At 43.7% G+C, this 26,939-nt stretch overlaps 1 protein-coding gene across 2 annotated transcripts; it reads left to right on the forward strand.

Moving 5' to 3' along the window:
• Positions 1-17: 17 nt before the first annotated feature.
• On the forward strand, positions 18-24,477 carry LOC149863072 (uncharacterized). Of its 2 annotated transcripts, none has more exons than XM_090055228.1 (7): positions 18-217; positions 11,643-11,793; positions 13,378-13,471; positions 15,460-15,578; positions 17,106-17,248; positions 17,887-18,084; positions 24,366-24,477. In XM_090055228.1, the coding sequence occupies exons 1-7, from the start codon at positions 18-20 to the stop codon at positions 24,475-24,477; spliced, it is 1,017 nt and encodes a 338-aa protein (XP_089911354.1). The 2 variants fall into 2 exon arrangements, with proteins under 2 accessions (XP_089911354.1, XP_089911355.1); XM_090055229.1 differs by lacking the exon at positions 18-217 and adding an exon at positions 4,587-4,612.
• The last annotated feature ends 2,462 nt before the right edge of the window (positions 24,478-26,939 follow it).

Consider the following 26,939-nt stretch of genomic DNA (forward strand, 5'->3'; position numbering starts at 1 on the left):
TATGCTAAACCAGACGAATGAAATACATGTTCGGTATACTTCAGCAAACCCTTGAGACAATTTTTTTCCTGCTTGGAATGATTAACTGTTGGTGTATGAAAATACCAAACAACAGAATCATAGCAAGCATTTGGGAAGAAGCAAACATCTACCTGGATCTGAGCTCTCGCTTCCAGTTAGCCTCATCTATAGCTCCATATTCTTTGCTTTGGCAGTGGCGAGAGAACTAAGTTTTCTTTTCTGAAAATATGCAAAACAATGACATACAATTTAGACAAGCAAAGACCCTGACTTCACCTCCATTAAAGTTAGCGGGAGCACATTTAATGTGCTTTGGTTCACGCTCTTCATGTATGAAACTTTGGCTTGAATTGATATGAAAAGGCTAGAAAAGCCTGGAGGAATTTAATTTGTTTCTATAGATACAAAGAGTTTGATCCTGATCCTACTGAAGGCACAACTCCTAAGGGCTAAAAGTTAAGCATAAGGTTAAGTGCTTTGCTGGATCAAGTCCATAATGCCTAATAACTTTTATCAGAATTAAAAACTTTGTACTTTAAAATGAAAGAAAGATGCTTTTTATTCAGTAAGAACTACTGAAAGTGAAACTGTGACTCTGTTGAAATCAACGGGAGTTTTCCCATTGACTTGGTTGAAGCCAGCATTTCATCCTCTTCTTTCCTCTGCAAACAGATAGCCAAAATCATCTTAATGCACACAATGCATTTTTTATTTGATTGTTCCTTCTCAGTGTTCTTAAAACATTATCATTAGAAAGAGAGGTTCCTACTAGAATCAGATGCTGCACTGAAGAAAAAAATGGATAAAAGGTGGATAAAAATCACGTGATTGCTGTCGCAAAGTGGTTTTACTAGCTGCTATGTTATGATGACACCAGAAAATCGACTAAAAATATAGATTAATATTTTTCATCTAATGAGTAGTTCTGTGGAATGACAATTTAAGTATTTTACCATTATTATCTAATAGGTCTGTGTGAACCTTCAGTCCCTGATTCAGTTTGGTGGAGATTCAGCCTGATTCGGCTGCTGAATCTCCAAATCCATACTGAATCAGAGGACCCTTTAATCTCTCCAGATCGATTCAGAATGATTCAGCGATTCAGACACAGAAACAGCTTTAAATGTTTTCTCTACATACCCCTAGGTAGCAGGCAGGTCATGGATGCTGCAATGCTGGGGGCAGATAGAGCGTCCCACAGAAGCATGGGGGAGCTCCCTAGCATGCTCAGCAGCAGACCCAGAAGTGGACCAGAAGCACTTCCAGTCCACTTCCAGGTCCACCAGCCAGCATGCCAGGGGACCCCCCGCACCCTGCTGGCTCAGTGACTGGTGCCTTCTGGGTCAAGGGGGCACCCAGGGTCCTCCTGCAGCCAATCACTGAGCTGCAGGTGGCAGAGAGGCCCTTCACTGCACTCCCTGATGGACCTGCATATGGGGGGGGGGGGCCCTGCACTCCTGTGGGACACTGTATCTGCCCCAGCATCACAGCATTCATGAGCCATGCTGGTACCTGGAGCTATGTAGAAAAACATTTAAAGCTATATCTATATCTGAATCAGCCTCAAATCTTCAGATCTGGATTTGGCCGATTTGAACCAGGGACTGTGATCCAAATCAGCAAATCGAATCACTATCTCCGATTTGGACCGAATCCAAATCCAAATCAAATAGGGCCCACTTCGCACCCCCTATTATCTAATTATACACACATCAGAAAATCTCAAAGGTTTAAGTTGACTCTTTACACCAAAAAATCTGCTCTTTAGAGTAGTAATGTCGTTGTATGACTCTACTGAAACTAATGGAGAGTTGGCCATTGATTATAACAGCACCATGTAGTCTTGTACCTCACTCATTTATCTGTGAAAAAGGAATAATATTTCCTGTCTCTCAGCCTTTACATGTCTGTCCTAGCTAACAAGGATGTAAAATTTAAGGACACAGAACTTCCATCTATTAGTAATGTACCCACTGTAATAGAGACCAATCTTTGAGGGACTTCTCCATACTTGTGCAATAATAGCAGTAATAATTACAAGTGTTCCTATCACTAATCACACTTCAGAACAGAAGTCGTCTGTACTGTACAGTTCATGCCTGGTCAACATGGTAGCAGCTGCACTTACATTGTGTGCCAAGCAACATATGGTAAGTTAAAGGTACATATAAAAAGTGCCTGCTTGATAGTGGTACGAGTCTTGCACCTGCTTCTCACAAACAAATTTATTGCTCAAATTTTAAATAGAAAAAAGATTTTTGACCTGGCAGAGATGGTGTATAGTGCTGCATTTCAGGAAGGAGAAAAGTTTTATGGCTAGTTATAAACCTCTGAAAAATAGTGTTTATAATGGAAGTGCTGACACCACCTTAAATATGCCATTGCACTGAAATATCACACTGATAATTTATTAGATCCTTTGTGTGATGTATTTTTCCATAAAAATCTTCAGCCCATCAGCCTAATACCTTACATTTTGTATTTTGAGGAAAAACAAAAAAGAAAAATCCCTACCAACTTATGTCATTTACAAACACATTTTCCCTTGGGCAAGTACAGCAAAGATGTGACCAAGCCATAGAAAAATGCTTGTTTGTTGTAGCGGCCATAATATCCCCTGAACTGTCTCTACTGTGGGCTTCTCAATGACCTAAGTGCTCATTAACAGCATTTTTCAAATATTATTCACAGGTTAATTAATTTTTTTAAATTTTACAATATTGAAAAATCAATGTTTCAACAGTGATCACTTCCCATTCAACTTTCAAAAGAATTTATGAATATTTATACATTCATACAAATCTGCAGAAATTTTAATTCCAACTCTAGGTTGCTGTCTTTCACTGGGATAGGCTCCACTGACTACTATAGGCTTTGGCAGGTCTAGAAACCTGTGTGAAGACTGTTTTCTGTATAGAATCCTAGAGCCTCTAGTATGACAAGGAAGTCTAGGTCCTGAAGGGAAGGGAGGATTCACAATGTAAGGGGAGGAAAGCTAAAAAGCAGTAATCGATCACATCTCCAGTGGAATTTTCTCTGGGCACAAGGTATTTCTGGCATCTCCATCACTGGCAGGTTTTAACTGCAGGAGAAACAAACAGTAGAAATGAGCGGTTTAGAAAAGGGGTAATCAGACTTGGAAGAGGGGGTTGCACTCTCCTTTGCAGGTCCTTTGCAGTTCTATTTCTTTATGATTCTTTGACACAGGGCCCATACTTATTATCAGCACTGTAAAGACATCCATTGTCTTCAACGGACATAGGGTTAAGTCCAAGGACATTAGCCTCAATTTTTCATTACAATTTCATTTATCTGCCTACTATTGTGCGGCACTCAACAAAAGTTTCCATGGTAATCTATCTTGGCAGTATGTTGGACGTATTATTAAGAGAAAAGCTTCAGTAGAGCTATTTACCACACCCTTTAATGATACCTGGTGTACCGAAAAGGATGTATTTATTGGACTTAAGTTTTCAATAAAGGAAACACCACAAATCGGACACAAAATTCACTAGCTTGTTTTCTGTCATTGTGCTCGTATTCAGAAAAGGACTCAAACAAGAGGGCTCTAAAAGACTTTAATATATAATCATCAACTCTCTTATTTGAGACAAGGATGTTAAATAGCAGTAAGGAGTTGCATGCATCCTACAAGCACTCATAAAAGCACCAAACAAAATATAAGCCTTTTCAAACTTGGACAGCACTTTCCTGCAAAGATCTCAGAGTATTTTTCTTTACTTCTAGTATGATTGTATGAATGACCCTCCAAGCAAGGCCAAGTTAAAGCTGAAACTAACCAAATGCAAACGGGATTAAGGAAAAGCCAATAGTGAACATATGTAGGGTCCTTCCACTCCCACTGCCCCCACCCCCAAATGAATGTGGGCAAGCAGGAAGGCCAAATCCTGGCTGCCTTCCTGAGCAGCCCCTTGCCCTGGATGTGCTTGGAGGGGAAGGTAGGTGAAGAGCAGTGCAGTTATGGATACCTACAGGACTGATCAGACACTAGGCACAGAAAGTGTCCCCAGGTATCATTGAATTGGTGCACAGAGGACTGACTCAAAATAGTACTTGATTTCCCTGGTGTGCTTTAGAAATGTTCCAGAAAGTTGAAGCCACCCTTAAGTGGCACACGTGTCTAGACGCATGGGCTTCGATGTTTATTTAGGGCATCCTAAGTGCTACGTCTGTCCACACCCAAAGGCAGCATTTCAGAGATTGGTCAGGGTGATCACTTATCTTGCCACAGATATCACCAACCTATCTTCAGTCAGCTCTATAAACAGCTCCTGGAAAGGAGGGTTCATTGTAATTGGCCAGAGCAGCACAGGAATTCCATTGATGCGCTAAGAGATTGGTAACAATAGCTCCTAAAGCAACTGTGCGTTGCGAGGTGACAGCTTGTTTCCTTGGTGACAGTGAATCCATGGAGTTTCAACCAAGACCCTGAAGGGGACTACAGCTTTTCAAAGGATGCAGACCGACAGCCCTGTAGGTGGGGAAAGATGGGAAGAAGTACGTTTTCTCTAGACAAATAGCTTCATGCAAGCCGTGAGAACTTTATGCAACAGCAGGACATGTTCGAAAGGTAGGAGAACGAAAGAGGAAAAGTAACTTTAGTCATTGAGCTACTGGCTCAACATGCTTTGAAAACCAAGATAGTGTTACAGGATTGAATATCTTATTAAAACATACAATTGCTGTACCTGAATTGTTGATGGCGGCTATTGTACAGGAGATTTTTTTCTTGGTGTCATTTATTAATTACTTCAGGCCGCAGGATGTCTTGACATAAATGTATTATTTATGATATACATGTGCAAGAGGTACATTGATTAAGATGTAAAATTTGCAGACTTAAGTAAGTCCATGAAAAGCTGCATGGAATTTAATTGATAAATAGACTAGTAATGGCTAATTAGGTTGGTTATTCATTAGGACTTTTTCATGTGGCAAAGTTTTATTGTATATAAAGCAAGATAATTGACTGCACACTAATGGCAAAGATGAATTATGATCATAGCTGCAAGGTGAGTTTGTCATTAAATTACTTCCAAAGGGATTACTTCAAAATATTGCAAAGGGTAAAATGAAACTGATAGAAGAAAATAAACAGGAAATTAATGAAACAGGAAGACACAACATCTACCACTGAGCCTATGTTTACGATATCAGCAATCACTCAGAATAATATTTGACCTTACTTGTATTGGAGGCATTTGTTGCAATAGCTGAACGCAGTGCAATGAACTGAGGAAAGAGGTTTAGTCTGAATTCTGAATGTCTGGCCTTTATACCATACATCAAGTTGAGATGTGCAAGCTAAACCTGGATTTCATTTTGGAACATTCATTTTGGCCTGTGTAGTGGATTGTGCTTGCGAAAGTGATGAGGTCCCGGTATCTTGGGTACAAACAGCTATTTATTTGAGCAGTTGAGGCGGCTGCATAAAAAGGTAGCTAGTAGAAACATGCAAAATTGGCTGTCCAAAAAGGTGTCTAAGAAGGAGTATATTACCAAGTTGACCTAGGCTGTTTTTCTTTGGAGATTTAACATGCCTTGGGGGTTTGTTTGGGGTTTTGGGAGGGGAGGCAGGGGGCTCCTTAATTATAATGTTAAAAGCTCCAGAAATAGGCGTTTCTGTTTAAATTCATTCTGATTTCTAATTTCTCCTGCATCGGCTTGATAATAACTGTGGAGAACTGTGATGTTAATTGTGGGTCTGATTACATTCCCACTGAAGTGAAAGGCCACAATGGGCCTTCACTGCCCCTGTATGTCATTTCAGCAATGTAAAAGGGCTATAGCAGGACCATAATGGTACTCAGGTAAGTTTTCTCTGCAATGAGTTGTACAGGGACAATATAAACAGCTTTTCATTCATCCCCCAGCCTTACAGCTCCCAGCAGAAGTGGAGGACTCATTTGGGACTGAGAAGGGAAATCACTGTAGCTCAAATAATCCTACTGAGTAGTCCATTCCTCTTTTAAAGCAAAGCACTGAATCTGGCACAGCCTACACTTCTATTACAAGACTGAGAACTGCATAAGAGAAAAAGGAACATTTGGCTTGAAATGCTTCCTTTTACCTTGTCAAATATCCCAGATTCTTCACCTGAAACTTCTTTACACTTAATGATTTCCTATATTATCCTGTCTTCCAAGTTAATACAGACAGACTTCTCTATTCAGAGCATTATATTAGGTAGTGTACACATACCGTCATCTGGGTGACATCAGATGAACCAAATGCTACACAACTCTTATCAAATGTATCTCATCCTGTTCCACTCTCTGTGAAAGTTTTGCCATCTGGAAGAGCGACAGGCCTTGTTTTATTGATGTGGGCCTATGAGTTTCTATTGGTGAAAACTGAGACTTCAGTGGTTTTTTAAGAGGTCTGGCTCAGCACCACAAAATGTCATGTGCACAGCCATTGTGCGCTCATGGCTTCCAGTTTGCAAAATCAGATCTGTTAGCTGTTTAATTGTTCAACATCACTGACACCATGAAAATACAAGGACACAGCTGCTCAGTCAAGGCTACAGCAGCTAATATTAGCAGCCAAATTTTGCTGTCAGTTCCACCCACATTCGCACTATCTTCACTAAATGATTAGTCTGGAGTAACAATGGGATAACAAAAAGCAAGTTTTTTCAGTGCTTGTTTTTCCAGTTAAGCGACCTTTCTTATTTCTTATTTATTTATTTACTTACTTGAAATAAGCTAAACCCAACACAATGAAAGCAAATTCTTTTTGGCCATTCACAAGGTATCCCAACTCGGTTTCAAATGACATTTTAAATACCTTTAAATCAATAGCTAAACATATTTTGTCTAGTGAGGAAAACCTTCAGATTTTGTTTATGGATCTGACATTGTGGGCATTTATGCACATGCATTTGTTTGCTTCAATGCACCGCAAATCCAGCGCGTTGGAGCAAACTCAGTTGATTCTGCTGTGCCCACGAGATGAGGCGCCCAGCACTGCGTCACATACATTCGTGTAAATGGTGAGATGCGCATTAGCGCTGAGAAAATGGCGGCAGTGCGCTTTTGAGCTAAAACACCTTTGATGTGTTTTGTTTATAGATCTGACACTGTGCGCACATCGCTTCTTGCCTAAAATCATGATTCCCAGTACTCCTGGGACTTTAGAAATCACATGATGTTGTCGCGGTGAGGAAAAATGTGAGATTTTTGTGAGTGACAGCTTCTCTTTATTCCTCCTAACCACACAGTCGGTCCCTTAAAAGATATCCACTAAAAGCCAGCTGTGTCCTTGCATTATGATTTTAGAGACACAGGTGAGAACCAGCTGAAAAATCAGAGTCAATATATGAAAAAGATTCTTTCACATGATAATGTTAAGTCTCTTTAATCCCTCTCACAGGGTTTCCTCACTTTTTAGGAATCCTATCTGCCCAAAAGATATCATAGATCACTGTTGAGAAGAGAGAGAAAGCAGGAAGGTTATCACCACAGCAGGTTCCTATTAGAGCATTAGGGAAATTAATTTCTCTCTCATAAGAATTTAGATCTGTGATTTATGATAACCACCAGCCTCTCACTGCAGGCAAAGTGGGAGGAAATGACTCAGCCTGGACAGAGAGCATGAATCTGTTGGGCTTTTTTCCTATAATGGGTGACATAATCTAGTGTGCTGCTCCAAAAAGTGTCATTGGAGAGGCATACCCAGCCAACAGGCCCCACAATTAGGGCAGAAGTGTAATTAGTTTCATGTATTGTGAGCTACAACTATTTTGAAACTGTATCTTTCATTACAATTTCCTTTAGATGAACTCTAAGTGGTAGTAGTAAAAAAAAGAAGGCGAGACAGAGAGAAATCAGTGTTCACCTTATTCTCTGAGCAAATGTATATTAACAAGTTTGAGGTCTAGCTTAAACTTTCTGAAATCATTAGGTATACAGGGAAGGACCTGAAAAGTCAGGGGGGTCCTAGCTTTCAGACATTGCTTCTGGATTTCTGTTTCAATTCAGTAGCAGTTTTCTACAATAAATTGTTGAGGATTCTACAGTAGAAGTAATGACAGCTGCTAGAAGTTAAGAGCTATGAGTGGATATTTAGTTTTAATACCAGATTTCCAGGCTTTGGAGTTTTTACAAGATTTTAACAGTAGGACATGCTTCAAATCCACTTTGGGTGCTCCTACATGACATGCTTTACTGCGCAGTTGTGTAGTTTGCTACCCAGGAAGCATGTGTGTCCACACGTGCACATGCTTACTGTGCAGTAAAACTTCCTAATCACAAGTGAATTTGCTACCTGCAAATACAAGCAGCAACTTTACTTGTTATCGCTGACTGAGCAGTAGTGCTCATGTAGACGCCTGACCAGGTGCAAATATCCACCCAGGCAGCCGGCCACCATGGGGCAGGAGATTGCTTTGTGCCCCAGGAGCTGTCTGCTGCCAGTGTGTGCTCCGCCACTGGAGCTCAGGCCAGGGACTGTGTCCCCCTGCCCGGCAACGGGGACTCCAAGCCCCCAACTCCACGATCACAATCAGGGAATGGGGGCTAGGGAGATCCTTATCTCCCAGTGCCAGCTACATGTCCCCTGCAGCCATGGGTAACTGGTGCCACCTTAGTCAGGGGGACCGCGTGCCCCCCCAGTGACCAGTCAGCGACTGGGGGGGGTCTCCCATGGCTGATTGCGCCAACTGGGAAGTGGCCATGGCACTGCTAGAAGTGGCCACAGCACTCCCAGAAGTGGCCACGGCACTTCATCCAGTACTTCCGCTCCCTAGCTAGTGCTCGCAGTGGGGCACCAGTGTGCCCACCTGCCCATTGCCTAAGTGGGAAGCGTGGCCTATCAGGGGATGCACATACACCCCCAAGCATCTCCTACGCATTGCCACTGCCTGCAGCTCTTTTTCAGTCCCCTGCCCCTGATCTGGGAGCAGGGACCAGAAGCTCCCTGCTCTCTGGGAAGGGGGACATTGTCCCTGCCCCAGCAGCAGTCAGCCCCCAGGGTCAGGGTGCAATGTCCCAACCTAGGGCTGGATTAACTCATAGGCAAGCTAGGCACATGCCCAGGGCCCTGAGCTGTGGAGGGTCCAGCCCTTCCCTCCGCAGTGGCAGCATGAATGGCCCCATCCACTTCCCTTCCCTTTTCCCTCCCCTCTGCCAGCCTTGCCACCACACCAGCTGCTTCCTAGTGGCAGCTCTGAGCTCTGCTCCCCATAGCCAGCAGTGCTAGGGTGGGGATGCGGGTCTCAACCAGCCCAGGGCCCAAAAATTTGTTTGCCTCGGGACCCCAGCCAGGAAACAATATTCTCCAGGCCTGGTGCTCACTGCCAGCCCCTGGGCTAGCTTAAAGCTCCCCCTGGTGGCAGCAGGGGCCTATTGCAGGACCCCTGGCAGCGGAAGGAGTTTGCTGCCATTAGGAGCAAATCTGCTACCACTTCTCTGCATGTGTGGATGCCTGCCTGGAATCGTTTACTTATTCACAAGTAAACTGTTCCCACATCAAATGCATGTGTAAACACACCCTCCAGGTTGGTAATGTTTAAAAGCTGTTACTACCTGGTAGTAAACAGTGGGCCAAATGCTAACCCTGTGTAAACCGTCATCCTAATCCTGTTTAAATCACCACAGATAGCAGTGGAGCTCTGCTGGTGTACACCAGCTAAAAAACTGGCTTAGTATTTTTACAGCTTTTAGACGGGCAGGTGTATATGACCTATACTGGCCATTTCAACCATGGGCTAAGTGAGTTTGTGGATGCCAGTCTTTGGAGGTTTATCCTTTCAAGCCAGGTTTGTAGGCAGCATGGGAAATGCTTTCAGAGATGCAGTTGTTTCATAAACAAGCAGCCTTGGTTTCTAAACAGTCTTTTTTCACGAGAGAGACATTAACTGAAAAAATTTAACACACAATATTATTTCAAGTTATGATCCGTGTGCAAGGACGTTCAAAGAAAACCAAGTTCTCTTGTGACTGCAGTGCCCCAGTGAGGGCATGTCAGTAACAGTGATATCTAAAAGGTCCATATCTCCACTGATTTAAAAAAAATAACTATTTTTATCATTGTTATCTGTAAGTCCCAAATATCACCATTGGAATTACATAACAATGTACCATGTACTTCATGTGAATTATTCACATTTCCACACAAATGTAACAGACCTGACCCCAACTATAAAACCATTTCTATATATCTTCCTCTCTAATGTAGCTTTATTTAACCTGCAGTACATCAAGAGTGTGGGCGACCTCCAGGCAGCAATAACACAAAACCAGTTTAGGAGGTCTGCTCAGTAGTCTTCAGCAAACATTTACCACCTGGTAATAGTTACTCCATCTTCTTTACAGGATGACGCTACCTCATGGGTTTCCTGAGTAGGCATATATGAAAATGTGCAAAAGCGTTCATTACCTGATTGTCTAAAGATGATACCTGAAAGCACCAAAATAAATAGTTACATTTTCAGAAATGCTGAACACACAGGGCTTCCTTCCAAGTCACCCTTTGGTTATTGTTCCTCTCTCAAGCCCATAAATAAAAAGAATGAGGTAGAAGCAACAGTAACATACATTTCTCTTCTGCCATCTGCCTGTTGCAAAGACATTTCGAGCTATCAGATAAAAATCAGACAAGATACTAGATGTGTTTTTGATGATACTTAAAAAAGAAAGATGGAAAATCTTAGCAGGGCAATATCAAGTCTATTCATGATTATTTTGAAATAGCTATGTAATCCTGATTTTATTATATTTTACTTAACTTGTCTGATACACTCTGGCTCACCATGAAACTTTCATTACCATCCTCACTAGAGCATTTTAAAGCTGCACATTTTATTTCTTCATTTCTTTTCCTGTGTGTAATTGTTTTAATGATGTTTCTTGACAGCTCATGGAGCTTGTAGAGGAACAGGCAAGCTATTATACTGTATCCACACAGTTACTAAGTTAAACTAATTTTTCCAAAGCTTTCCATGGTAGATTTCTAAATTGCAGCTGTGGGCTTGGGAGATGTCCCCTCGCTTTGAAGCACAATTTGAGAAATTTCCATTTATTTGTCAAATAAGACCCTTAAAAATGTTCTTGGGTGTAGGTCCAGCCAAGCACATAAACCCAGCGGTTTGAATATTCATGTCTGAAGTTATTCAAGAGGTTCAGTTCTATCCTGGAGCCCACCTGCTTTGCCAAAATTTACAGATGGGAGGAAAATGTAGCTTTTGGGAGGGGGGGGGAGGGTTGTAGGGAGCTGGGCATCTTTCTTACGAACTGTGCTTGAAGTATAAGTGACTACACCAAGTAATATCATGCCACTGATGAACAAGCACTATTCCCCATTGTTTTCAATGTGAATTCTGATTTCAAACTGCTAATACAAGCCCCCTCTTTAGGGACCCATTCTGTAAACATTTATGCATGGAAGTAACTGTATTCAGGTAAGTAGACCCACTGATTTAAACTCTGTGTATACCCCAGGGTCCCGTGAACACAGTCCGATCACACATTAAGTTTCAGTTACAATTTAAAGTATATTAAAGGTGAACCTTGCTACTCTGTTTTATAATGTCCATAAAACTCTCTGCTTCCCAATCCCTTGACAAAGTGTTTTAATGGTTTAAAATCTTGTCTGATTAGTTCCTCAGGTCTGAATACATGCAATCTTCAACTCAGTAAACCCCATTCCTCTAACTGCACTGTGCTAAACGGTACAAATACTCCTCTGCTGGTTTTATCACGCAACAGAGAAATAATCCAACAGAGACACAAGTCAGGGATATCTTCACCAGTAAGTGTTTTGTATACCTGTCTGGTTATATGTGTATTGAAGAGAAACACACATGGGCAGTGCTTTTATGGCCAGACAAGACCTGAAGGCGTCCATTCTGTCCTATTTAGCCTCCAGGGTTTGATGAGTTTATGAAAGAACATGGTTGCCTGCAATATCAGGGGAGTGCCTGCAATATCAGGGGAGTGGACTCAGTGACCCAAGAGACCCCTTCCAGTCCTATATTTCTAGATAGGCACAGCGGGCCAGATTCTGGGCAATGCATGCCTACTCAGGTAACCCATGAAGCACCCTGCAAATGGGTTTAGTTCCATGCTATAAAATATATTGCATGTACTGCAAGACTGCAGATGATGCTGTATCCAGTTAGCCTCTGCATCCAGACATGTGTGGACATTTGGTCCCTCAGAGACAACTAGTGGCAGCACACCTTGCGCCACTTCTAGTTGTCCCTGGGAATGCCTATGCCACGTGTGCACTGGTGTGCGGCAAGTTACCCCAGGTTGGGTAGGGGAGGTTGGGGCCAGCACTGGGCTGGCCCCAGCAGCCTTACCAGGAGCCTGGGGGCCTCCTGGGGCTGCAGCAGTGGAGATCCTGCCGCACAGAGCCTGTCCGGCAGCAGGATATGGCTCCTGCCAGCCAGGCTCTGGCTTCAGGCAGCGCACGCTGCCGCCGTGTGTAACACTCCTTTTTTTCTCTGCAGGCTTTTTTCTCTGCGGTACGTGGCGCTGCAGACATATCTATTGCACCACATACTGCACAGCTGCGCTTATCTGGATGCAGCCTAGGAGTGTTTAGTGTTTGCAGCTGTGCATGGGGACTATCGCTGAGCCAGCGATGGATAAACTGAAGACCATACTTCTAGGCTGCATGCTGTAACTTCTCCCTGAGACTGCTGGTCAAAACACATTTTGATGTGAAGACAAATAGCATATAGAATCACAGAAGAATAGGGCAGGGAGGGACCTCAGGAAGTCAGCCAGTCCAACCTCCTGGTCAAGACAGGAATATCCCTGCCTGAGTCATCCCAGCCAAATGTTTATCTAACCTGCTCTTAAAACAGCCAAACTCTAAGGAGTGCCCACAACCTCTTTAGCTAAACATTGATAGCAAGTTCTTCCTAATATTCAACTTACATTTCTTTTATTGCAAATTAAGACTTACTTCTTGTCCTGTCTCCTGCAGCCACAAAGAATAGGCTATCACCATCCTTTTTTATAACATCATGTATTTGAAGGCCATTATCAAATCCCTTCTTAGTCTTCTCATGTTTTCTCTGCTTCCACTTAGATGTCTTAAATTGAATTTAAAGCCTGTGCGCACACTTCCTCCCCACCCCCCACATGCACACAGACACACAACCCTCTTGTTCATGTGCCATTTTATAACTGAGTTTGAAGGAACAGTTCATCATCACCAGACATAATTACATCATATCTCAACCATAAGCATTCATCAAGCATGTGAGCATGTGTGTATATTATTTGTCCTGGAATAAGGCCATGGGGTTTTGTATAAGTAGGAAGATACTGCCAAATATTTAAGCCCATTAACTGATCCTTTCTTTTGCATCCTTTCTTTAAGCTTCCCTCAGATTCCTTCAAATATCTTATTTGGCATGAGTTAGAAGAACATGACGTTAGAGGAAATCAGATTCGTTGCCCCCGAGTGAGGGAAGGTAAAGATGAAAATGCGTTCCTTTGAGAAAAGATGGATTCACTGTAAAGTCTTAAATCCTAAGTACTTTATCTGAACATTTTTTAATTGCCGAGGTGAAATCCTGGCTCTACTTAAATCAATGGAAGTTTTGCAATCGACTTTAGTAGGGTCAAAATTTCACCCCTCTATTTTTAGATTTCTTTTTAAACACCATCCAGACAATGCACTGTAAAGATAAATAGCATTTGAAAAGTGAGCACCAAAGCTGTTTTTTTGGGTTGTGTGGGGGGGTTTTTTGGTGGTTTTTTTACAATTTCAGCATTACTGCTTACCTTGTGCTCTTCTTAAGTACACTGACCTTAACTAGTATATAAAATATCACAGATACATATGTACAGGAGATAACAGACAGCACACAGCATGCAAAGTCCAACCCTGAAACAGTAATACCTGCTTACTTTTATGCATGTGGGGCCCTACTGTACCCCCTACAACTGTCCAGTTAAGCACATGTTTAAAATTAGGTGAGTATTTGTATCAGTCACCTAATGCAAACTGGAACCCAAATGGAACCTAAGTGGCAACTCAGCAAGGCATTTAAATATATGCATAACTTGATGCGAATAGTCCCATTGATTCAATGAACCTTAAGCATATATTGAAGGGCTGTTCCAAATAAGGATGCTCAAGTGGTCAGAACAATCATAAAAAACACTTGTAACTTTGGTTCATGGTACACGAGTTGCACATCCATCCCTAACTCTTAAAAAGTAAAGGTTCAGCACACTGCTGCTCAGTATTGTCTGATCTTATATTGCGTAACATGAACAAAATTAGTATCGTAAAATCATGGGAAAGCAGAGCTGGAAGGGACTTCACAAGGTTATCTAGCCCAGCCCCCTGCTCAAGGCAGGATCATCCTGGACCAAACCATCCCAGCCAAGTGCCTGTCCAATCTGCTGTTGAAAACTTCCAAGGATGCAGATTCCACAGTTCTCTAGGTAACCTGTTCCCATTCTTGACTACCCCCATAGTCAGAAGGCTCCCACTAATCTCCAGCCTAAATTACCCCTGCTGCAGGTTGAGGCCATTGCTCCTCATCCTATCCACTGCAGCTACAGAGAAAAATCCATCTCCATCTTCTCCGTAATCGCCCTTCAGGTCTTACCATCAGTCTTCTTTTCTCCAGAATAAATAAGTATTGCCTCCCAGGCCACTAATTATTTTTGTTGCTCTGCACTGGACTCTTTCCAAACTTGACTCATTCTTGAAACGTGGGGTCCAAAACTGGACACTCAAGGTGAGGCCTCACCAGTGCTGAATGAAATGAAAAAATCAGCTCCCCTTGATTTGCACATAACACTCCTGTTTAATAAAACCCAGTATGCTGCTGGCTTTTCTTTTGCAACAAGAGCACACTGTTGGCTCATATTCAGTTGATATTCTCCTCCCAGATTCTTCTCTGCAGTAATGCAGCCTAGCCAATAGAAGCAAATATTTTCAAACCTTGATGCCTAAAGTTTACCAATGAAATAAAATATTTTATTTAGCACAGAGCTGAATAGGACATGTAATTTAATAGAAGTGTGCCCACTTACAATGACTTACAATGACCTCAGCTTGTTGAATGAATACAAATAATTCAGTAGAAAACCTCCCAACTTATTTACAACTCGGAGCTGAGAACCTACATTGTCCAGCACCGTACCTAGACTCCTGGCAGCCCCAGGTGTACTTTTAATATCAGGGCCCCCTTCGCCAGAGATAATGATAATAATAATCCGACAACGGGAAAAAAATTACCATTTTCAGGCCACATTTCTGTCAGAGCCCAAGGCGGCTGCCAGGTTCACCCAAGCCTGTGTCTGGCCCTGACATTTTTGTCGTAATAACAAGTATATTATTTTATCTCAAATACCTTTCCAAATGCATATATTGTCTCAGTCAGTAACTAAATACAGATGCCATGGGATATCAGTTACCATAAACACATATTTTTCTGAACAGGGCCTTTAGAAGAAGAGCTGTTCTTCAGAGGAGAAGGGCATATTTTGCAAGCCAGAAAACAAACAACCGAAAAAGAGAAATGGCAACAGAAATGTCAAGAGAACTGGGAAAACTGTACTGTAAGGAATTATTATTATTATTGTTGCTGTTATTGTAATTATTTATGGTATAGCCTCATGTACTCTGTACTGTATGATTGATAGGCCAAACAGATAACACAGCCCGTGTTCTTAATGCCTAACATTTTGAGAAGTAAGGCTCGAACAATAAAGTACATTAGACTGACTGGAACGGATCTGTAGTTTGGACTAGGCCCCTGTGCAAGGAATAAGGGGTCTGGCCAGATACTTTGGGCCTGGGTACAGAGAAGTTAGTGAGGCTACTTGCCTTCTTGGAATAAACGAGTATAAAATACGCAGGGAACAGGCAGAGAACAAAGGTTTGTACTAACCCTTTCCCCTTTAGCACCTACTAATAAGAGTGCTTGAACCAATGTGGTAGGGAGTCAGGATATTAATTAATTGCTGGTATTAGTCAGCAGTAAATTACTGTCTCTCTGTAGCAAGAAGGATGCAAGCCAGGAATTGTGACACTGAGGGCCCCGCGACTTGTAACATATGTTACTCAACTGGTTGGTTATTGCTCAGTAAATTTAGACTGGCCACACATGCAAAGTAAGACTGGCCACAGGTGCAAAGTAATTATCCCACCATAAAAATAACTATCCAGCTATACAAGAGCCTACCAGCTACAGAGTTAGTGCCTGACAATGCGTAACAACACTGTAGCTGATTTGTATCCAGCTTTAATCTGAACACGTGGCAGGGCCCTGAAGCACAATGTTTTTGAATAGTATAGATTGTGTTTCCCCCTGCCTAAATGCACACTCTAGACCAGGGGTATGTGTACCCCTATGGATATGTGGGAAGGCCCTAGGGGTATGCACGAGCGGGTGGGGACAGAGCACTGCCACCCATCACCCCGCACCACTGCCTCCCAGGCACAGGGCCAGGCCGGAGCAGGGTGAGGGCAGCAGTGCCCCACTGTGAGCTGCACAGGCACCGCCCAGCTGGTTGGATGCAGACACTGGGGTCAGGGGGAAGCTTACACGTGGTGGCAGCAGCCTTCATCCACCACCCCACGCTGCCACCACTTTGCATCCAGCCACGTGCCACCCTCTCCCTCCCCCCTTAACCCCGCTCCATGTCCAGCTGCCGGGGGGTACACTTATTAAAACAGGTTGAAAACCACTTATCTACACCATTGAGTAATGTGGTCTTTATAATTATAAAGGACTTGGTTTTGTGAGGGTCCACGTGACAATGGGACAGTGTTGTACACAATAAGAGAAATTATGGGAAAAGAAATGAAGGTGAGAGTGAATTAAAAGAAACAAAAGAAATTAGGAGGAGTTCTTTGGTGGAGAACATAGGGAAAGGAGGGGGTTGTTGGACAAGAAAAGGATAAAGATGGAGGCTGAATTTCTGATGACAAACATGGTCCAGTAATTTATCTAGATAAGAGAACACCAGTTCTAGGCACTTTGTTATGTGTTAGGTAGACCAGTGTAATGATTTAATAACTACCATTTAACAGAAAAGAAATAATAATTTAAATTAATGTCTGTTATTTTTTCCCATTTCCAGATTTTGAATCTTTCATTTCAGGACTTGGGAGACCTTTACCAGGTGGATAACTTTAAGAGGATTCTAAGGAGGTTAATTCGAGTTGAAAGGCTTTGGTTGGTGGACAATTCTTTGACAGACCTAAGTGCCATAACGTTGCCAAGGTAGACAGTAAAAATTGTTTCCAGGTCTTATCCAACATCATAAAAGGGGGTTGCGCAACTGACTTCAGTAGAGAAAGAATTAGGACCTTGGTGACTGACAAAATACATTTTTATATAATTGAATCAAAAATCCATACTGTTAACCTGAGCTGATGATAGCTAAAGAAACTGAAAAACCATCTGGGTCAGATTCTTGTTGAGTAGACCCTTACTCCATGAGTGGTCCCATCAAAGTCAGCAGTGGCACCTGCTAAAAGGAAAGATTGCCATACCAGGTCAGTGAGAGGAAACGTACACAGAGACAATGGACAATCGTCAAAAATATGGATTGCTGTTGTCATGGTAACACTGGGGATGGGGGATAATGGTCCAGCTATTAGGAAGTGCAAAAGAAAAGTGTGAACTCTAATGATCTAATCTTGCAATCCTTGTTTAGGCAAAAATACTAATGCAATTACAACAGTATAAAACAAAATCAGAATCAGACTCCTGAAAGTTGAACTCCTGTATCCATCAGGTCAATAAACTTACTCTGATTTAAACTAGCTGTGGATCCAAACTTCATGCCTGTTTATTTTTTTCACAGAACATTTCCTGTTTACATAGTAAATGACAGCATATGTTTTTGTACTTTACAGATGCAAAGAATTAAACATCAGTAAAAATCATTTTACATCCTTCAAACAGCTGCCAAAGATGCCTCAGATTCAATACTTGGCACTAGCTGAAAACAACATTGAGACATTAAGTGGAATATCAGACTGGAAATATACTCCACTAGAATCCCTCATACTCAAGAGAAACCCCTGCGAGTTTCAAGAAAACTACAGGCAGCTGTAAGTCCCACCACTTTTTTCTCAGTAAAAATATGTACAATGAGAAAACATCAGGTTCCATGAAAGCTTAAATGGAATATGTGGACAAAATACAGTAGCTGCCATAGCTTTGTTCTTCCTGTAGTCTGATCACCGCCACAGAATAGCCCAATACGGCTTGAAAATACAAACTAGTTGGCAAAATGACATCTGGGAAACAGTTTCTAGTTTCATAGATTTCATAGATTTCATAGACATCAGGGCTGGAAGGGACCTCGGGAGATCATCGAGTCCAGCCCCCTGCCCAAAGGGCAGGAAGTCAGCTGGGGTCATAGGATCCCAGCAAGATAAACATCCAATTTACTCTTGAAGGTGTTCAATGTAGGCGCTTGAACCACCTCCGCTGGCAGACTGTTCCAGACCTTGGGGGCTCGGACAGTAAAGAAATTCTTCCTTATGTCCAGCCTGAAACGGTCTTGCAGTAGCTTGTAACGGTCGACCTCGTCATCCCTTGGGGCGCTCTGGTGAGCAGACGTTCCCCCAGATCCTGGTGGTCACCCCTGATAAACTTAAAGGTGGCCATCAGATCACCCCTGAGCCTGCACTTTTCCAGGCTAAAGAGTCCCGTGGCTCTCAGCCTGTCATCGTAAGATCTGTTTTCCTGACCTCTGATCATGTGCGTGGATCTCCTCTGGACTCTCTCAAGCTTCTCCACATCCTTTTTGAATTGTGGAGCCCAAAACTGGATGCAGTACTCCAGCTGCGGCCTCACCAAGGCCAAGTACAAGGGGAGAATGACGTCCTGGAATTTGCTCGAGAAGCATCTATGGATGCAAGCCAGCGTTTTGGTCTCTTTGCTAGCTGCAGCATCGCATTGCAGGCTCATGTTCATCTTGTGGTCAATGATGACCCCCAAGTCTCTTACTTCTGTAGTGCTAACCAACGTAGCACTGCCAAGCCTATGAGGAAGCTGCAGGTTTTTCCTCCCAAGGTGGAGAACCTTGCATTTTTCAGTGTTAAACACCATGAGGTTCTCATCTGCCCATTTGCTGAGCTTGTCCAGGTCAGCCTGGATCATCCGCCTACAGTTGTCTGTATTCTTCCTTGAATGTTCTTGTCGTGCTTGGGAAACACTGCAATCTAGCAGTCAAGAGCGAACAGGCTCTAGGATGTTAGTTTAGGGCATGTGTACATGTGTGACAGAGCACAGGTTGTACCTGCCACTTTAAGAGGTTTCAGGCAAGCTCTGAGTAGCTGGCAGGGATGGTTTGGCCCAATTAGACGGTCACGTGACTGAAAGGGGGCCACTGGATTGGAGGAGGGCTGGGCAGCCTCAGTATAAGCCGAGGCCCTAAGAGTAAAGCCAGCAGTTACACCTCGGGAACCAGAGGACCAATGTCACTCAGCCGGCAGACAGCAGCTCCCAGAACACCTGGAGGTTAGGGTACGAACCATGGGGATGGAGGAGGTTCCTGGTTCTGGGTAAGACCTGAAACTGCTCCCTGCTAGGGTTGGATGGTGTGGTGGAGCTGCCCGTGGTGGGCCAGTCTCCAGGAAATGCCACACTTTTGCCTCCCCAGTGAAAGGCAGGGATGGAGCCTCATATACCCTCAGCCCCGCGCCCTGGTGGTTAGCCTATACAGATGGCAGGCTTGGGGTTCAGACATGTCAACAGACACCTGAGGCCTGAGTGGGATGTAGGCCAGGTTTGAGATCCCCGAGGCCAGAGAGGACCAGGGGCCAGAATCAGCCCAGTGTGTGGAGCGCTAGGCCTGATGCCCCGTCGTAGAGTTGGGTGGCCTGAAAGGCTGCAAAGAGCCAGGACCAAGAGTGCAAGAGATGAAGCCTGAAAGGCTATATAGAGTAGGGAGCCTAGATGGTCCTGAAAGGCTATACAGAATGGGACAGTGTGACTGAGGCCCAGAGAGGGGCAGTGTGAATGAGGCAGAGCGAGTGTGGCCCTGCTACAGGTAGTATGAGAGAGCACAGGACTGAGTTTGGCCCAGTAAGGGGCCAAGAGAATTATGTGATGCCATCTGTGAGGCACAGAGTGTGTTATAAGTGGAGGTCTGGAGCCATGTATTTTGCCCTTGGCATCAGGGCAACCAAATGAGCAGCCCCCCACGTATAAATGCTAGAGGTGCGTGAAACAGGTCTTATTCGAGGATTCGAATTTGGCCCAAATCGGGGTTTGATTCATTGATTCAGATCACTGTCCCAATTTGATCTGGCTGAATCTGAATCTGAATATTCAATGCTGATTCAGAGAATCAGCGATTCAGCCATAGACACAGCTTTAAATGTTTTTTCAACGTACCTCGAGGTACCAGGCATGTCTTGTGAATGCTGCAATGCTGAGGTGGATGGAGTGCCCCACAGGAGCGCGGGGGAGTGGGGGGCACATGCTAGGTGGTAAACCCAGAAGTGTACCAGAAGTCTGCCACCGAGCACGCGCATGGCTGGTGGGCCGATTGGTTCCTGAGCTTCATGGGGCCCTGGTCCTTTCCTTCATGGCAGCAGTGCCTCCTAGGACCACCCCAGTAGGCTGTTAGTGGACCAGATGCTGTCCCAGCTTGGAGGAATCACTTGGCTGGATACAACTCTTCCCTAAACCCACTGGGGCTTTCAGCACCCTGGGCACTGTCCCTGCTGCCCTCCTGCTGCCTGAAACCACCCAGGACTGATTTGGCTTACCCCTGGAGCAGCCCAGGAAGGTAGAAGGAGGGCAGCTTTGTGTGCTGGGGGCCAGAGAAGGTGGTGGGGATGGTGCACAGGGCTCTGGAAACCCACCGAGCCTGAGCTTCTCTGAGCCCACCCAGGCTTCCAGCACCCCATGCACTATCTCAGCCATCTTCTTTGGCCACCAGCACACTCAGCCACCTTCCTGATGCCTCCGCGCACTGCTCCAGGGGCAAGCCAACCTGTTCCTAGGTGGGAAGGCGGTGGTGACAGTGTATGACATACTCAGGTGCTGGAAGCCCTCGTGGCCTCAGGGAAGAGTTGAATCCAGACGGGTACTGCCTATGAGCTGGTGCAGCACCTGGCCTGCTAGCAGCCCAACTGGGCAGCCCCAGGGGACACCGCCAGGGTGGAAAGAAGGACTGGGGTCCCCCACAGTTTAGGGACCACTCAGCCTGCTGGCAGGTCACCCCCCAATCACTGGAGAGGCAGGGAGGCTGTGCAAAAAAAAAATGATCAGACCTCTTGCTACTTCTACCTTCAGCTAGGACCTGCAGCCACCAGGCTCCTACTGAAGAGAGAACCAGTGAGGGGCCTGATCCTTTTTTCTGCTGAGCCTGCCCACTAGGCCTGTGTGAAGTGGCTAGTATTCACTTTGGATTCTGATTCAGCCAATTCGGGGGACAGTGATTTGATTTGGTGATTCGAATCACTGTCCCGGATCAATTCAGCCAAATCTGATTTGGAGATTCAGCTGCTGCTGAGTCTTCAAATGACTCAGGCCCATCCTCTGCCCACTCTCCCAGCCCAGGCAATGACTGCCCTGCCCACCCCAGCTCTCAGCACTTTAAAAAAAAAGCCCTGACTCACCAGGTGCTGCTGGGCAGGGGAGCGATCCTCGCTGCCCCCCAGTGCCCTGTGCTGCATGGGGGACTCTGCATGAACCCCCCAACCCTCCCCAACCCACCCCCATGGCTGCCCTGCCCACCACAGCCTCAGCCCTTTAAGGAAAAAAACCCCAAGAAAAGCCCCCGCACTCACCCGTTCCCGCCAGCATGGGGTGATCCCTGCTGCCCCTCGCTGCTCAGTATTACATGAAGCCAGCGCAGGAGCCGGTGAGTCTTGAGTTTTTTTTCTTATAGGGCCGGAGCTGCGGTAGACAGGGCAGCTGTGGAGGGGCTGGAAGAGCGAGGGGGGAGTCTGGGGGCTCGTGCAGAGGCTCCCATGCAGTGGGGGGCAGTGGGCCTTTTTCCTAAAGCACCAGGAGCTGGGGTGGGCAGGGCAGCCATAGTGGGACCTGGGGGAGCGGACAGGGGATGTGGTTTGGCAGGGGTGCCCCCATGGTCCCCTCCCCCACCCCCTACTTACCAGCATGTAGTCTAGTTCCAGCTTCCCACTGCAGCAGGCAGGAACTGTCCAAATCATCAAAGCTCTCTGAATCTTTTCTGAAGATTCGGAAAGCTTCAAATCACTTCAGACCTTTTTATTGGTCCCCTGATTGGATTTGGATTTCAAGCTTCAGCAACCAAATCGGGCTGAATCTCCTCCGAATCGAATCACCACCCAAAGCTTCGCAGAGCCCTTCTGCCCACCTCTCCTCTAGCTGGGGGAGTGAGCTGACAGCTGCATTGTTGCAATTTGCAACATTGCAAACTAAACTACATGGGGATGCGGCTTAGTTTGGAACATTGCAAACTCATTTGGAACCCACCAATCTCATGCACATGTATTGTGTGATGCTATTAAACCACACAAAGGATCTTTTTTTCACATGTACAAGCGCCTTTAGAAATTAAATTGGTGTCCTTTGCTCAAGTTCAAAGGCAGTTAGTGTGGTAGTGTAGGATAGTCTTCACTCATTTAGATTCCTTTTCATTTAAACTCTCAGTTAAATCAATTTACATGATGCACCTATTGTATAGGGGGCCCCGAGCTGAATGATGTGGCAGGAGTCCAGAAGAAGGCGGTTGAAGAAGTAAGCTCATGCAAGATTGCCCAGTCTCTCTTTATTGTAACCCGCTGTTAGTTACTTTTCCTTACATTCACCTTCTTGCTGTGTATGTTACACAGATTTAGGCTTCCTTGTGCTCAAGGAGTACAGGTACATATGAGCTAGTTTGAGCTAGCTAGCTCAGATACTCATAGCAGTTCATCCACAGCAGAACAGCCTTGTTTAATTTATGCTTCTTAGATATGTTTTACAGCTACATTGTGCTTCAGGCTTCTGTGGTTAGCTTTCTTCAAGCACTTGAGTTAGTTACTTCAAAGCTAGCTCAGGCATATCTATATACCTACAGGCATATTATGACCACAGTGTAGACAAACCCTGGACTCAGTGGGCTAAATTCAAAAGGTAACACAAGTTACACTACGTAAAACATGGAGTAAGTAAACAAGTAAGTCTGAGCTGATGTAAAATGCACATGGAGAAAACCAAAAGGTGTAAGTTACACCAGCTCAGATTCCCTGTCCATGCCGATCTCTGCTTCGCTCTTACCCCATCACAGAGACTGAAAGCCCATGCAGAGGAATAACTTCCTTGGGGATCAGTAAAAGGTACTAAGCCAGTGTCTGCAGCATACTTCTGTTAGCCCCTCAGAAACCAATGCCACCAGGAAATTTCCAGAGAACAGCTAGTGACAGTCAGTTCTCATTACAAATACACAATCAGTCAGGTTGCCCTGTGAAGACTAGGACTCTGGGATGTTTCTTGGCCATGTTCACTCCATCCAGCAGAAATCTGAAAACTCCTCTTCCTCAGGGAGTGAAAGAGAAGGAAACTGTATGACTGCACTTTTTAAAGACATTTTCTTTAAAAAAATCTAAAAATAAATTCTATTAAATCAGAAGGCTGAGCTCTAGCTGTGAGCCAATGGAAATCTCGTGGAACATTATGTCATTTGCACACTAGTTACAAGGAGGAGCAAAGGGAGGGAAAGCCAGCGAGTATTTCATAATGCTGTCTTATTACGTTTATAGAGTGCCTCTCTCTCCAGAGAATTGGAAAGCAACTTATAAAATAACCAGAGTCGATTCATATGCCATTAAAGGCCAAGAACAGTTGGCATTAATGGCTGAAGCTAAAGATACAGAGAAAATCACTATTTTTATAGAATAATACACTGGACTCTGTAATGTCCAAAGAAGGTCTTGATGTACTGGTCCGTGATCAGGTCCATAAAGCAGATTAAGCAGAAGCCATATATAAAAGAAATGCAACTGCAGGAAAACACAGAAAATTCAGTGTTCTCTGTTACAAAAAGACAAAAATATAACATAAACATGCTCCAGTTTGTACCCTAGATCTCAGCTAGCTAGGAATTTCTAAACCTGATGCCTAAGATGAAGCTACAAAATCTTCGCCTTTGATACTTCAGACAATCAGCTTGACTCTGCTCTGTTGTACAAGTTTCATACCTATTGATTTTGAAGACTTAAGAGAAGTGGAGACTTAGATATTTTTCTACCAGTTGTGTGAACGAGAACAACTCAGCTCTTATTCTGAATCCAGATTTCTATTTCCTCAAAGTTCAGCAGTATTGAAAATCAATGGTTGTGCTTTTGATCTAAACATTGTCCAAATAAATGCCTCCAAAATATTTTTTCTTTGATTTCTCCTTTAGAGTCTTCTCCAGTTTGCCAAACTTGAAAATGTTGGATGGAGTCCCAAAACTGCCAGAGGATTGTCCACCACCCAAAATCAGATTTCTTTCAAAAATGTGTACTATACTGTAGCATTGTGTTTTGGAACAAACGGATTTGCATTGGTTAAGGGAATTTATAAGTCATGTATATAAATGTTATTTTTTCTGACCGAAAGGGTGAGATGTCTTTCTTGAAAATTTGAGCTATGTAAATGTGCAAGACGGAAAGGGAAAACAGAGACAGATTTTCAGTGTGTACATACATTTTTCATGTGTACATCCTTTTTCAAATATGTACATAAATTTACATAATCATAACCAAGTGGATCTAGACAGAAACGTGTATGCACTACAGGGACTGCTAACTTGGAAAATCAGGTTGGGAATATCAGAAATAGGTCATTCTCCTATTTATCCTTTCAGCATCCCAGTGTCTAGGTGCTCCGTACTTTTAAACGCACTGACAGATGCTACTCTGGCCAGATATAGATGTGCAGGCACGTGAAGTCTGTGGTGCCGCAAACCACTTTGCTGTGCCACAAGATGCACACCTGCCATATTAAAACATGCTGCAAATCTGCATTGTGGGGGGCAATATGTGCTACCAAGAAATCTCAGTAGCAAATAAAACTGGCGCGGAAAAATGCAGTGCAGCTCACATTGGAGGAACATGCACTGGCAGAGATGAAGGCAGGATCCTCCCAGGAGATGCTCTGGCTGCTGGCCAGAGTGTCTCCACTATTTTAATTGTCCCCTGGCTCCTCCAGCATGGTGGGAGCCAGGAGGAGCAGGGAAACAGCAGTTTTCCAGAAGTGGTGCAATTTGTCCCACACCAAACCACATGTGCGGGGGCATGCATTGTGACACAAATTTGTGCTGCTACTATTTTTGCCACCGCAACTGCACACCCCTGCAGGTGGGAATGTGCCCACTAAATAGAGCAAATGGGCCAGACTTAAAGGTACAAGTTAATGTGCAGACCTTCTTACATTATCTTAGACTTTCTTACATTCAGTACAATCCAGTTAACGATATGTAAGAAGAGAATTGAATTTTGGTCTGCACCTCGTTCATTCACGTGAACATGGGTAAAATAAAAGTCAACATCTATTTTTATCCCTAACATTAATATACCCAGTTATATGTATAAACAGAGAGAAAAATCTGATTAGTAAGAAGTTTAAGTTGAACCTAATCACTTTCCAGAATACAACAGGACTTTAACATTTGACACCGATTCATTTAATAAAGAAAAGCAGAAATCTCTCATTAAATTATAACTTGCAAGCATTGTCTTGGTACCATAGCAAACCCAAAGGACAGAAAAGTTAACCCCAAATGTGGTATGTTGGGGTCGCTTTCTCTGAATGCCCCAAAATCCCAAGAATCAGAGGAAGCAGAACGTGAGAAAGAAAAGGAGACAGTAACTAAGTCCAGTTTTTTGGTTTTTCACTACAGAAGGTTCCTGCAACCAAATCCGTGATAAAAGAAGATGAGACACTGTGGAGGCTAAAGTCATTCCAAAAACCTCTTCAAGCATTTGAAAGTTATTATCTTTTGGGAAGAATATATTTCATTCCTTGTTTGGATACTGATCTTTGGAGTACTTTATACAGCAATGCAGATTTGATGGGCATAGACAAGCTGAATAATGGCTCAGAATTCTGTGTCAACTGGAAAAAAGAAATCAAAATATTCTGTTTGTCTGCGATTCTAGATCAACTCTTGAGCCTGATCTGACCAGTCAGATCATGGAGTGCTTGAATGTGATTTCATCGGGTGGGACATCTCTGTGCAAAGAGGTGCCTGTCTGCTTGGCTCCTTATGAACATGGGAAACAATCAAAGAAACAGCCCAGTTCTGCCCTCTAAAAGGGCTTTCTAGATCCAGGAGGGCAGCTCCCACTGCATGCAAGGCATGGCATCTGTGTGCGCATAGGAAGCAGAAGAGATATTAAAAGAAAAGGCATTAATTTTACAGAACAAGTTTAAAAATTAATTTCCTCATATCACTTTTTGGAACTCATTTTTTTTCCACAAGGCAGATTAATGCTCAGAACTACAGACACTTGTGATGCATTAAAGCTCTGAAATTATGCAAGCATAGATTTTTTCCATATTCCTCATGCCACGAATCCATTGGCTGCTTTAGATTTATGCTGCGCATGAAAGTGTGTGTGTTCTCTGTCGACATGAGGGTGGGTTGATTGTGTGCATCTCCTTGTACGTGAAACATACTGTTGAATTTATTTCTGCGCTGAATTAGGTGGCAGTTCCATACAATCAGGTTTACTGCAATGAAGGACTCATGGCTGGGTGGAGTATAAGGATTAACTTTAACACTAATGGGGGGTTAACACAACATTAAGGAGACTATGTCCTATTTAAAAAGTCACATGAACGAATGTCCAGCTAATGAATGCCCTTTGTAATTGATAAACTCCTCCCAGCACTGGTCTTAAAATAGGCATCCTTCAAAAAAAGGTGAAGGTAAATGACAATGCAAACAGCTACATATTAGAGAAAGGCACGATTGCCAGTGAATGGAGATGAA

Source organism: Crocodylus siamensis, chromosome 6 (assembly GCF_052110815.1).
Source record: "Crocodylus siamensis isolate JL-2025a chromosome 6, ASM5211081v1, whole genome shotgun sequence".
Lineage (NCBI taxonomy): Eukaryota > Metazoa > Chordata > Crocodylia > Crocodylidae > Crocodylus > Crocodylus siamensis.